Source organism: Malassezia pachydermatis (genome assembly GCF_001278385.1).
Source record: "Malassezia pachydermatis strain CBS 1879 chromosome Unknown scaffold4, whole genome shotgun sequence".
Taxonomy (NCBI): Eukaryota; Fungi; Basidiomycota; class Malasseziomycetes; order Malasseziales; family Malasseziaceae; genus Malassezia; species Malassezia pachydermatis.
Window position 1 is genome coordinate 894482 of NW_017253141.1, and position 11326 is coordinate 905807.

Genomic DNA, 11326 nt, shown 5'->3' on the forward strand with positions numbered 1-11326 from the left:
TGCACTATAAAACATCCTTAAGTGAATGCGAGGCACTACCGCGATCCAGCGGCTTCTTCTGGTCCGGCGATGGTTTCCAGCCGATCTGTTGTGAGCTGGAGTCAGTACATACCATGAATATCTGTGAAAACGTCGCAGGCACATAGCCCTCTGGACTGCCATGCATCGCCTGGTACGTTGCGGCGGCGGCAAGGAGCGTATCGCGGTGGAGGAAGGTCTGGCGGTTGATCACCGCATTGTTCTCACCCATATCGCGCAAGTCCTGCACCAGCTCAAACATACTGGGGTAGTTGATCGTAAGCTCATCAATATCCACCGTCTGTAGTGAGAACTGCGCACGTGTAAGCAGCGACGACACGTCGCGTGTATCGGTCATGGGCGACACACGCACAGACAGACCACCTTGTCGCTCCTGCTCGGCCAGCATCAGACTTGTACGCAGCTCGAACAGGGTATCTCCACCTAGCATGTACCCAATAAATACGCCATCGGGCTTCAGCGCGCGCTGAATCTGTATCAACGCACCAGGCAGATCGTTTGTCCAGTGCAGGCTGCCTGTTGCGATAATGCAGTCCAGTGAATTCTCTTCAAATGGCAATAGCTCTTCATCCACGACGCGGCGCTCAATCTCAACTGCGTGTGAATATAAAGGTGTACGTACAAGGAAAGTCTTTGTCCAGGTGCGCATCGCGATACAACAGTTCCTCTGTGGATTAGCATAATTACACATACTGCTCATATCACACATAATCAGCTTCTCAATGCCTGTGCCCTGCACATCCAGGTGATGACGCAAGTGCCCAGCACCAGCCCCTAGCTCTACGACGACTGGAAAGTTGCGTTTAATGTCCTACTGTAAGTACAGGCGCCACGTACCATGAGTCGTTCTGCCAAGCTCATAGCTCCGGCCTCCCACACATAGTCTGTAAGACGCGAGATCTCTCCACGGTGACTCTCATCTAGATAGGAAGTACCGCTTTCATCGACAGGGCGACGCAAGGCCGCGCGTGAACGTTGCATACGCTTCGTCTCTCTGTCAAAAATCTGGTACGGCGCATTCGGTGGCGTTGCTGTCGGCGAAGCCTGACGTGCCAACGACGTCGTCCTCAGACCACGTAGCATGCCTGCCGATGTACCCACACGCATGGTCGATACAGACGTCGTCATTTGTCGAAGCAGTTGCGTCGCCATCGTGATCGTCGTCGTCCACGATGTCGCCGAGGCTAGATGGTTCGCGCGCACTTCGCATGGGCACCCCCCGATACGCACCCCGATCCTCCCCTCCACCCTGCAGGTCTATACCATGGAGGGTCATAGCGCAAGAGCCGTGGCAACCACCGATCCATTGCAGACATCCGTGTATGATGCTCTGGTAGCACGAATTGATGCACTTGAGAAACGAATGAAGTACGAGCAAACGATAAATGCGCGTACCATCTCTGCTTTAGAAGAGCGTATAGAGCAGTTGAAACTATCAGCTACGTCCTCTCCCTCATCCTCAGGGACTTTGCCTAGCAATAGCGCCATCACAGAATGGCTTATCCAATTTGAGAAGAGGTGGGCTGAGCATGCAGAACAGACCGACGCAACATTACAGCGTATACACACAGCGATGTCAACATGGCAAGAACCCACAGGGGCATCGTCTTTACCTACTGCACCTCTCCCCGCACCACCTGCCTACATGAATTCCGGTCCAACAGACGCACCAATATTACAATCATCCAGCGGATATGCTGACGTCAAGGCCCAGCTAACGACTGATCAAGCCAGTACCTCTACTTCCACTCCTCCCTCTACTACCCCCGCCCGAATGCAGCCCCCCCCTGACCCTATTGTGAAGTTCCTACTATCTGAGGTGGCAAAATTGTATAGCCCTTCTTCTTCTAGGTAGTCAAGACTAAAGGATATTCTTAGCTTGCGACTGTTCCGCGCGATGCATACGCGACAGCAATTCATGCGTTACACAACAGGGCGAATTGCGCCGCCACGTGCTATTTTAGGTAGGCCACGAACGCTTGGGCCTCCTCCGCTCATCTTCGTCTACGTACGTACCTTGCGCCGCGCCGTCATGCACAATGCCGTATTGGATGTTGTGCTAACGTGCCTTGCGGAGAAGGTGCCTACATGCCAGGCGTATGCACGTATTGTCGAAGCCGCGCGTGCGAAAGGCGGTCTTGCCGTGTTACAGGCAGAACTTACAGACGTCCTGGTGACCATGGCATTTGCATCGAAACCCATGCCTCCCCTCTTACTAGACTATCTGGATGCCTTGTGCATGAAATGTGCCTATGATACCGATGTGACAGCATTCGAAGAAGGGCGTGTTCTCTTGGTCCTTCTTAGAAAATTGCCCGACGCAGCGCAGGATGTCGACCAAGCTACTGTTAATATGCTCAGCCAGCTTGTCTTACAAGCCGCTGGTGACCCAACTATGTCAGACACTGTATCATTATCTTATTTCATTGAAGGATTTGACAACGATTTCCTTGCTTTCTGGCGTGCCACCTTGCACCTTGTGCGCGATGCGGACGGCGCAGGCGCCCGTCTATTTACTCGGCTTGTAGCACAGGCAGCGCGTGATGGGTGGCCTACACTTGACGAAAGTCCGGCCCTCGAAAACATCCAAGAGGAGATACAGCAACTCGCTGCTTCTGTGGATGCGATGCACACCAATCGTCCTACAAGTGATGGTGACGCGACGCGGCATGCTGTAGCGACATTGCAGCGTGGATTGTCATCTACCATGGTGGACGATCTCTTTGACGAGACAAATGTATCCGTATCATCACCGATACAGCCATTATGGGGAACTAGGGCCTATTTAGCGTATGCTACGTCCTTGCATGTTGCATGGCAGCAATCGCAAGGCGCGCAAACACGCCGACCTGTCTTGCCTGTGCCATGTTCGCCCGAACCAGAAATGTTCCTTCTTGCACACACCTTGGCAAATGGTGATATGGACTGGACACAGAAATGCCTTGCCGTGCAAGGCGTATTTCAAGCCCATCTGCATCACGCGGTACGTATTCCATCATATTCTAATCACAGGCGGAACCGGCCTCCGATTTATGTTGTGCCTTCCTATTGGAGCTCTTTGTTGCATGCATTCACACAGCGATGGAAGCCCTGCAACATGAAGCATCCCGACGAAACGCTCGTTGGTGGCGTGCAGTTGTCAGTGGATTGGTACGTATTACCTAGCTTACCACTCAGCTTCCCCCGCTTTCTGTATTCCTTATGGCCAATGTGCCTGCTACGAATGAAAGCACACTGACATGGCATGAAGTCATGCATGCACTTTTTGCACTATGCCAAAGTGTGCAAACTTGGTCTGATATGGACGCTCCTCTTACAGAGCCAAGTCCTTCTGTGATGTCACAACTTCCTGGAATATGGGAAGCCTGGATGATGTCGTTTACCCCGTCATCAGCCACGACTACACCTCCCTGGAGGGGGGTGCATGCTGATGATGTGATGCCACTTGCCTCATCACATGTGCAAACATACATGTCGCATGTACAGTCATGTCTCACTGATAAACCGGCACAGCTTGGTCCACTGTTTGAGCAGGCCCTCCATGATCCATCTCTGCAGGCTGTGCTTATGATGGAGACTCGGCGTATCTTACAACAGTGGTCGGAGAGCCACTCCGCTGATATGTCACGCGTGGCCGTGATATGTCATGCAATAGAGGAACATTCGCCTGAGCTGATGGATATCCTATCTCTCTACATGAAGCCTCGCGTGGTATGTGAGGCCCTGGAAATTGTACTCTCACATATGCATGACTCTCTATGGCAGAATGCGAGTGACCTCGAGACAGTAACTCAAGTGATCATTCTCCTGGAAGGCGTTTCATTGCTAAGTACTCCCTGCATGTCATATGTTGGTGAGGCACGCGTATTCTACTCCATGCCAACACCACTACTTGATGTGCCTTCTCTTCCCAATCCCATGCATGACCTGTTGGTCCGTTGGTGCCAGGCCATGACAAGCGCACATGGGATCTCTGATACATTATTGAGCGCTTCGCCGCCTTGGACCTTGTACCGTCTTGCACCTACCCTCGTGTCCCATCTCCTCGATGGCTACCGTCATGGATACTTCGACAAACAAGCGCTTGCCTCTGCCTTGTCATACTTCACACAGGCGCCATTACGGTATGCCTTGCCCAATGCGCTGCACTGGCTCATTACCTATACGCAACAGACGATGGCGCGTGCGCAGTACGCTCCAAAAATGAGCTCCGATGTGTCTCTCTGCCTGGAACTCCTGCATATGCTTACTCGTGCTGAAGGCTGTACTACCTTGATACGCTCCATGATCTCTGCGCCTCTTCGCGCCATGTTGCAGCACGAACGCATTGCTGCTATAGCCTCGCAGACAGGACTGCAAGTACCAACGTGGAGCGAATCGCTACCTACCAACTGGAATTCGTACAAGCCTACGAAGTACAGTCTTGCAATGATGCTGCGCACTGCATGCGACCTACCGCCCTCGTCGACGTTACCACAAACGATTGAAACCCTTTGTGTTGCGCCCAAAAGGCCACGCGAACTTGCTTCGCAGTTGTTCTCGGCTGCACTATGTACTGCCTCTGATGATGCGACGAAATCCAAGCTACTGGCAGCGACATTTGCGCTGGTCCGTTTCGATCCATTATGTGCCTTACCATTGTCGGTGGTGCGAATGGCACTGCTACATTGGGACATGTCTCTTGCCACGCCTGAGCAAATGCGGCATGTAGGACGAATTCTGGTCCTTAGTGCTGCTCTTGCTAAGCATCTACCTGGCGGCCCTGATGGTGTTCAAGGTCTCATCGACGACCTCGCTGCCTTCTCTATTGAGCCATTGGTTCATGTGCTTCGTCTTGAAGTTGTATAGTTTGTGGAGTAGTAGGCGTACGAGCCTATAAGTCATGCTTACCGAAGCGATGTTCCTCCACACCCAAAAAAACACAGGGCCACCCTAGACGGCAAATTTGGGCAAGTGACTTAGGCGTAGAAAAAAAATCGAAAAGACTCACGCACGGACAAAATGTCCCGCTCGGATTTACGCCTTTCCACAGCTCACCACTTTGTCCATGCCTGTTTCGCATAATCTCAAGACAGATTCGCAGATCGAATGGTTCGCGTCGCTAGACCCCATTGACCACAAGGTCGAAAACGGGTTTATGCGTAAGACGTACGTATCCGGATGATGAAGTCCTGACTCGTTCAGCTCTATTATTGCGACGATCGGCCCGAAGACCATGTCGGTGCCTATGTTGCACAAGCTGCGTGCTGCTGGCATCAATATCGGTATGTTGTGTTTTTGACTAACCCTGCAGTTCGCCTCAACGCCAGTCACGGTGACCACAACTACTTCAAGTCGGTTGTCGACAATGTGCATCAGGTGGAGAATGAGACGCCCGGTCGTCCGGTGGCCATTGCCCTGGATACCAAGGGACCCGAGATGCGTACCGGTACGATGGTCGACGGTAAGGACCAACCGATCTCGGAGGGCCATGAGCTCATTGTCACGACCGATCCATCATTTGCTGACAAGTGCAGCACTGAAGTGTTGTACATTGACTACCCGAACCTGCCGACAAAGGTGAAGCCTGACCGCATTATCTACATTGATGACGGTATTCTTGCCCTGCGTATCCTCTCCGTGGACGGCAACAAGGTGAAGGTGCGCGCAGAGAATGATGGTGTTCTCTCGTCACACAAGGGTGTGAACCTGCCACTAACGGAGGTCGACTTGCCGGCCGTTTCGGAGAAGGACCGTAAGGATCTTGTGTTTGCTGTGGAACAGGAGCTTGACATGATCTTTGCGTCGTTCATTCGCTCGAAGGAGAACATTGAAGAGATCCGTGACATTCTAGGCGAAAAAGGCGCCCACATTCGCATTATTGCCAAGATTGAAAACCATCAGGGTCTGCAGAACTTTAACGAGATTCTCGAGGCGGCTGATGGTATTATGGTTGCTCGTGGTGATCTCGGTATTGAGATCCCCGCGCCTGAGGTGTTTTTGGCGCAGAAGATGATTATCTCGCGCTGCAATATTGCCGGCAAGCCTGTCATTTGTGCGACGCAGATGCTTGAGAGCATGACCTTCAATAACCGTCCTACGCGTGCCGAGGTCTCGGACGTGGCCAATGCCGTCGTCGATGGTGCGGACTGTGTGATGCTTAGTGGTGAGACGGCCAAGGGCCGCTACCCTGTTGAGGCTGTGCGTATGATGGCCGAGACGACATACATGGCTGAACAGTGCTTGTCGTACCGTGCCATGTTCAACCAGATGCGTGCGCTAAAGACTGTGCCGATCAGCACCATCGAGACAATTTCCATGGTGGCCGTCTCGGCGAGTCTCGAGCAGCATGCTGGTGCTATTCTGCTCATGTCGACTTCAGGCCAGACAGCGCGTCTCGTGAGCAAGTACAAGCCGCAGTGCCCAATTCTTATGGTCACTCGTAATGCATACACAGCACGTACCTGCCACTTGCACCGTGGCTGCTACCCCTTCCACTACCCACTGCCCCACATCGAGGACCAGTCACGCTGGCAGGAGGATGTCGACAACCGTATCAAGTTCGGTCTGTCGGAGGCGCTTAAGCTTGGCATTATCAACAAGGGTGATACTGTCATTGCCGTGCAGGGCTGGCGTGGTGGTAAGGGCTACACGAACTCACTGCGTGTGCTTACTGTGCCTACGACGTCGGAGGGCTACATCCTCGAGAACACTGACATGCCGCCGGCAAACAAGTAAAGAAGAGTATTCCCGCTATTCATGCCTATTTACGGGCGCTTCTCGTGCAGGAACTGGAAGTCGAATTGCGAAGTCAACGTTCCCACCTCGCGGAAGAGCGCCTGGAACTCATCACTAGCTTTGTGGGCTTCAAAGGCAGCCTCATCCACATACTCCTCTGTTTCGTAGTTAGCTGTCCGTTCCCTATACGGCCTTTATATTGATACGTACCAAATACAATAAATTTGAGCTTGTCATTGACATCACGCGAAACACGGTACTGCCATTAGGTCGTCATCTTGTACTCACCGTCTTGGTGCCCGCCTCGTCGTTGTTCGCCTTGCGTGAAATCGTCACGAGGTGCTTCTCCAGCGACTCGGCCTCTGCCTCACCCTTGGCAGTGATGCTACTGTCAGTCTTCGACCAATACGTACGCAGCCACGAGAATAAAGGGACCTTGCTTCGGTGCCGACATGGTGATTGGTAAGGAGGAACCCACCCGCTCGCGGCCGGCCGTGCGGGGCGTCTATGCAGGCACGCATTGGGTGGCCCATGCCAACGCACCTCATTCAATCACGTGCAAAAGTGACACTAAATATGGGTCTCAGCGCGTGTCTCGCTCGCTCGCTGCTTGCCTGCCTGCCTGCCTTTTGGATCGGCACGGCCCATATGCCATGTCTGAGCTCTTCGACTTGCTCAACTTCGGCACACCAATACATGGGCATGGCGCCCCTGATCGGCCACGCAGCGCCTCACCCTCACCGCGTGGTCATGTAGCTTGGGCCGCCAGTCAGCCCAGCTCGTCCCCCAAAGAGCTTTGGGACTTGGCGTCCAGCATGGCCCTGCCTGCTGGCGCCTTACCGCCGCCGCTAAACGAAAAAACCAACATGTTCGATACATCGATGCACGATACCACCGATGGCGTAAAAAGCCCTAGCCAGATTCGCGCTACGCGCACACGACGGCGTGCTCGTGCGTCCGCTGTGCCTGTGTCTTATACCTATAATATGTGCCTTTATGCGCCATCGTCATCTACATCCCATACAAATACATCAAAAGAGACCTCTCCTGAGCCTCCTGCAAAGCGGCGGCGCCAGCATTCGGGCATCCAACGCACTCGCAGCGATCCTACAGCATCGACATCGTCACCTTCTCACACCCCTACGCCGCCGCATGCGCCTCTATCTCCTACCCCAACACGGCCATGCTCGTCAAGTACCGTTCCTACACCAGCGAAAACAAACAAAACGAAGAAAGAGGAGGACGTCGCGGCGCCCAGCTCAGACGACAGCTTTGCACGGATCCTCGAGGACGATTTCCCGATCGACGTTGCCGCAGTTGAAGAAATGGCTGCCTTGCAGGGATGGTAATTCTTTTCTTTATACCCTTATCTGCTCATACAGTTTCTAGACTACTACGCTCTGCATAAGCTTTTGTGTAAAATAACGCGAGGCGCTCGTCTGCATACAACGCAGCTTGCTGCTGTCCTAGGCGCAGGAACTTGGAAGGCCGGCGTATACGATGACTCAACATCACAGGCGCTGCCTCCGCATTCGCTGTATGTACAAACAACGCTTCCATCAAATACAATTGCAGTTTCGTCAGCATGGTATTTTCTAGCTCGCTGAATCCATGTCGTATCCGGTCGACAAACATCCCATCGACATAGGCATTCATCGGACTGTCATTCCATCCGTACAAATCCGTAATAGATTCTTGAAGTTCCTGGCGAAAGGCCTCTTGGGCATTGTTATGCCAAATACCACGGTCTGTCCATGCCCCACGCAATTCTTGCGGCCATCCACCCGTGTACATCGAGTTCTGTAGACGCTTGCGTTGCATTTCCACATTGGTACGCTCCTTGGCTCCTTCACCTTGCTCGTTTCGCCAGCACAAATCCAGGCGCTGAAACATGTTGACACCAAGCTGACGTAGAAACGACTGTACATATTGAGACTCTTCTTCGTCTCCCGTATAAGTATCCAATTGCACGTTTTGGAAAAAGTGACGGAGACGCGTAGCAAAAATATCCGTAGGCCGGAACGAGAATTTTCGTGTATCATATCGGAGATGCCTCACGCCTGGTATCCGCTTCGATGCATCTGACTCTTCCTCTGAGAGCTGGTGAGAAAGGTGGCCATTGACACTCATGCTTCCTGCACAAAGTGGCTCTAGGATTGTGAGTGGCATAGGCAGGCCCGTTAATTCACTTTGGGGGCTCACGCCTATTACATGCAAATGTGTCAAGCGATGGAGCAAGCTTGAGGGAGTTGTGTTGGAAGACGAGGAGAAAATGGACGATAGCAGTGTCTCATTTCCATCGAATACCAACGTAAGGGATATGGGTGAGATTTTTTGTAGACCTCTAGCAAATGCTTGAAGCTCTACTGAGCCAAGGGACAGGATATCAAGAGCGGGGAAGTAGGTTAGGAAGTCCGTCGCTGGTACCATGTTTGCCAACGTTTCTGGCGGCAGCGTCGCAAGGCGGGTTAAGAGATCGGGCTCTTCATCATCACTCATATCAACAAACAAATGCTTAGTATACTTCGTAGGCATCTTGCTGGGGATCGATATCAGGTTGTCACATTGCACAATCCAGGACAGTGTCGTCATAAATCGGAACAGAGAGCTGTACTTGTACAGCGCAATCGTCTTCCATCTGTGAGCCTGTGTGATTTTGCATACATCCCTAGATACGTAGGCTAGCGTATGCGCTGTGGGTATATCATCACGGGCTGCTTCCAGGAAGATGCGCCATTGCAGCTCTGTCGGCAGAGGCATGGTGGGCATTCGAATGCGGGGAAATACGATGCAGATGTACACAATTTCACCGGAGCATCGGTGATACTTGGCAGGGTAGCAAAGTGGTCTAATGCAGCGGCCTTAAGTAATGGATGTTTTTCATTCGTAAGCAATCCGCCATTCGCGGGTTCGAACCCCGCCCTTGCCAACTTTTTTGTGCACCTATCTATGTTACGTGGATGGACAGAGGTGCATACGGTTGCGTCTGGGCCAGCGTACATGCACCCATGGATGCCAACGTCAAAATGTGCCATACTTTTTGTGTAAGAATGAATAAATACGAACAAGCTTGGGCTGGTACACGAGGACCTTGATTGGTACTTGGGATCAGCTCTTGGAACTTGATGACAGGTGCGCCCATTTTGCTCTGTGCAACAATGCGCATGTAACTAGGGTAAGCATCGATCATACGTACATGAGAAAGTCGAATGTCTCTGGCTCAAGTTTCGCTGTCACATCATCGGGCCCTACCGTGTAAATGATGGTTTGTACACATACCATGTGTCTTGAGTTCCGTCACGGCCTTTTGTGCCCCTAGCCTTACTGCATCCATGGACGAAATTAAATGCGTGGATGTTGAGACAGAGTTGGGCTCTCTAGCGCTGTCAGACCATCGCCGCTGGTATACACTGTCCCATGAGAGTCCAGGTGATTGGAGTTGCAAGGCATGTTGTACGATGGATGTGTTCGCACTAGAAAAGCTGTCATTCGCAGCGCACTCTTCGAGAGGATCCAGCGGCACCTGGCCCATATGACTCCATGGGAAGTAGTCCATGTGACTGGGATCATCGGTGGATGTGGGCCATGCACGCCCCACTTCTGACGTGTACTGTGGTGAGAGATGCTTTCGACGTACCTCTTCGCTCACGTGTCCTGCCGGATCCAATGATGCCAGATCTGGTTCCTGTGAAGGCGGGTTCACCACGTCTTGGAACTTGGCTAAAGCCTTCTCTCTGCATGCCTCATGCTTTTGCTGGAAATGGTGATCTGGCTCGTTGTGAAGTGTACGTACCAAGTCGACCCAGTGTTTCTCCGACCGTGGCATCCCACAAGGGCACGAGCATGGGAGTGGTGAGGTGATCTACGGTCAGGATCCATGTACGTACACAGTCGAGGTACTGTGCCTGATGGCCATGTGGGACGAAGCATGTTGACACGGGGGTCCGCCTGTGCTATGTTGCTAGCCTTGGCTCGACAGACCTGTTCCCATTCACAAGCGCTGTACCCCGTTTTCCTGTCCCATGGACACGGTCGATACTTGGTCTTTTTTGGTTTCAGCCACGCTGCGCGTTTCGGTGGTGTGAAGTGCGGCTCGGTCGATGAGGCTGCGACGACGATATGGCGTCTGCGTGGTAACCTATCGTCGAACATACCTGTGCATGGAATCGAGCGGACCTGTGCGTTGGTCCCATGGCGTATCACTGAGCAATGTGGAAGACGATGTGGATGGCCATGACGGCGGGTCTGGATCGATGCCGAGGTCAAAAGCCTGGTCATGTGGGATGATAGTGCAAGGCCCGATAGGGTCCCACGTCGCAGGCAATGGTATATCAGGTATGTGAGGCAGTGGAATACATGGTTCTGTACACACATTGAGTGTTGTAGGCCTGCCGTCGATTCGTCGATGCCTATCCTGCCAAGGCCGGACGTGAAATTCACAAGTGAGAGTGTCAGGGGTACAAATGTCAGGCCATGTAAATGTGGTGGGCCCATCATGGGTATAAGTATGTGCATCTGGGCTTTTGCGTTTAGATGTCATACTACGTGGGGCTGGTCTTTGTACTTGTGC

At 52.6% G+C, this 11326-nt stretch overlaps 6 protein-coding genes across 6 annotated transcripts; 3 read left to right on the top strand and 3 right to left on the bottom strand.

The window, feature by feature from the left end:
* Positions 1-4: 4 nt before the first annotated feature.
* Positions 5-1191, bottom strand: Malapachy_4225 (s-adenosyl-l-methionine-dependent methyltransferase; the record flags this gene model as incomplete). Its single annotated transcript, XM_018138676.1, has 4 exons — positions 5-85; positions 113-633; positions 733-850; positions 877-1191. 4 exons carry the CDS (start codon positions 1189-1191, stop codon positions 5-7), a joined length of 1035 nt encoding a protein of 344 aa, XP_017992044.1.
* Positions 1192-2071: 880 nt separating this feature from the next.
* Positions 2072-4887, top strand: Malapachy_4235 (rna polymerase ii mediator complex subunit; the record flags this gene model as incomplete). The annotated part of the gene is made up of 3 exons (XM_018138686.1): positions 2072-3022; positions 3052-3189; positions 3217-4887. The coding sequence occupies 3 exons, from the start codon at positions 2072-2074 to the stop codon at positions 4885-4887; spliced, it is 2760 nt and encodes a 919-aa protein (XP_017991990.1).
* A 199-nt stretch (positions 4888-5086) lies between these two features.
* Positions 5087-6756, top strand: Malapachy_4186 (pyruvate kinase; the record flags this gene model as incomplete). Its single annotated transcript, XM_018138641.1, has 3 exons — positions 5087-5187; positions 5224-5303; positions 5333-6756. 3 exons carry the CDS (start codon positions 5087-5089, stop codon positions 6754-6756), a joined length of 1605 nt encoding a protein of 534 aa, XP_017991726.1.
* A 29-nt stretch (positions 6757-6785) lies between these two features.
* Positions 6786-7210, bottom strand: Malapachy_4280 (hypothetical protein; the record flags this gene model as incomplete). The annotated part of the gene is made up of 4 exons (XM_018138731.1): positions 6786-6928; positions 6967-7015; positions 7045-7144; positions 7170-7210. 4 exons carry the CDS (start codon positions 7208-7210, stop codon positions 6786-6788), a joined length of 333 nt encoding a protein of 110 aa, XP_017991622.1.
* Positions 7211-7409: 199 nt separating this feature from the next.
* On the top strand, positions 7410-8105 carry Malapachy_4251 (hypothetical protein; the record flags this gene model as incomplete). The annotated part of the gene is made up of 1 exon (XM_018138702.1): positions 7410-8105. The coding sequence occupies one exon, from the start codon at positions 7410-7412 to the stop codon at positions 8103-8105; it is 696 nt and encodes a 231-aa protein (XP_017991899.1).
* Positions 8106-8130: 25 nt separating this feature from the next.
* Malapachy_4262 (hypothetical protein) lies at positions 8131-10686 on the bottom strand (the record flags this gene model as incomplete). Its single annotated transcript, XM_018138713.1, has 9 exons — positions 8131-9387; positions 9421-9604; positions 9735-9792; positions 9823-9926; positions 9953-10004; positions 10036-10366; positions 10394-10524; positions 10550-10618; positions 10644-10686. The coding sequence occupies 9 exons, from the start codon at positions 10684-10686 to the stop codon at positions 8131-8133; spliced, it is 2229 nt and encodes a 742-aa protein (XP_017991860.1).
* Positions 10687-11326: the final 640 nt, after the last annotated feature.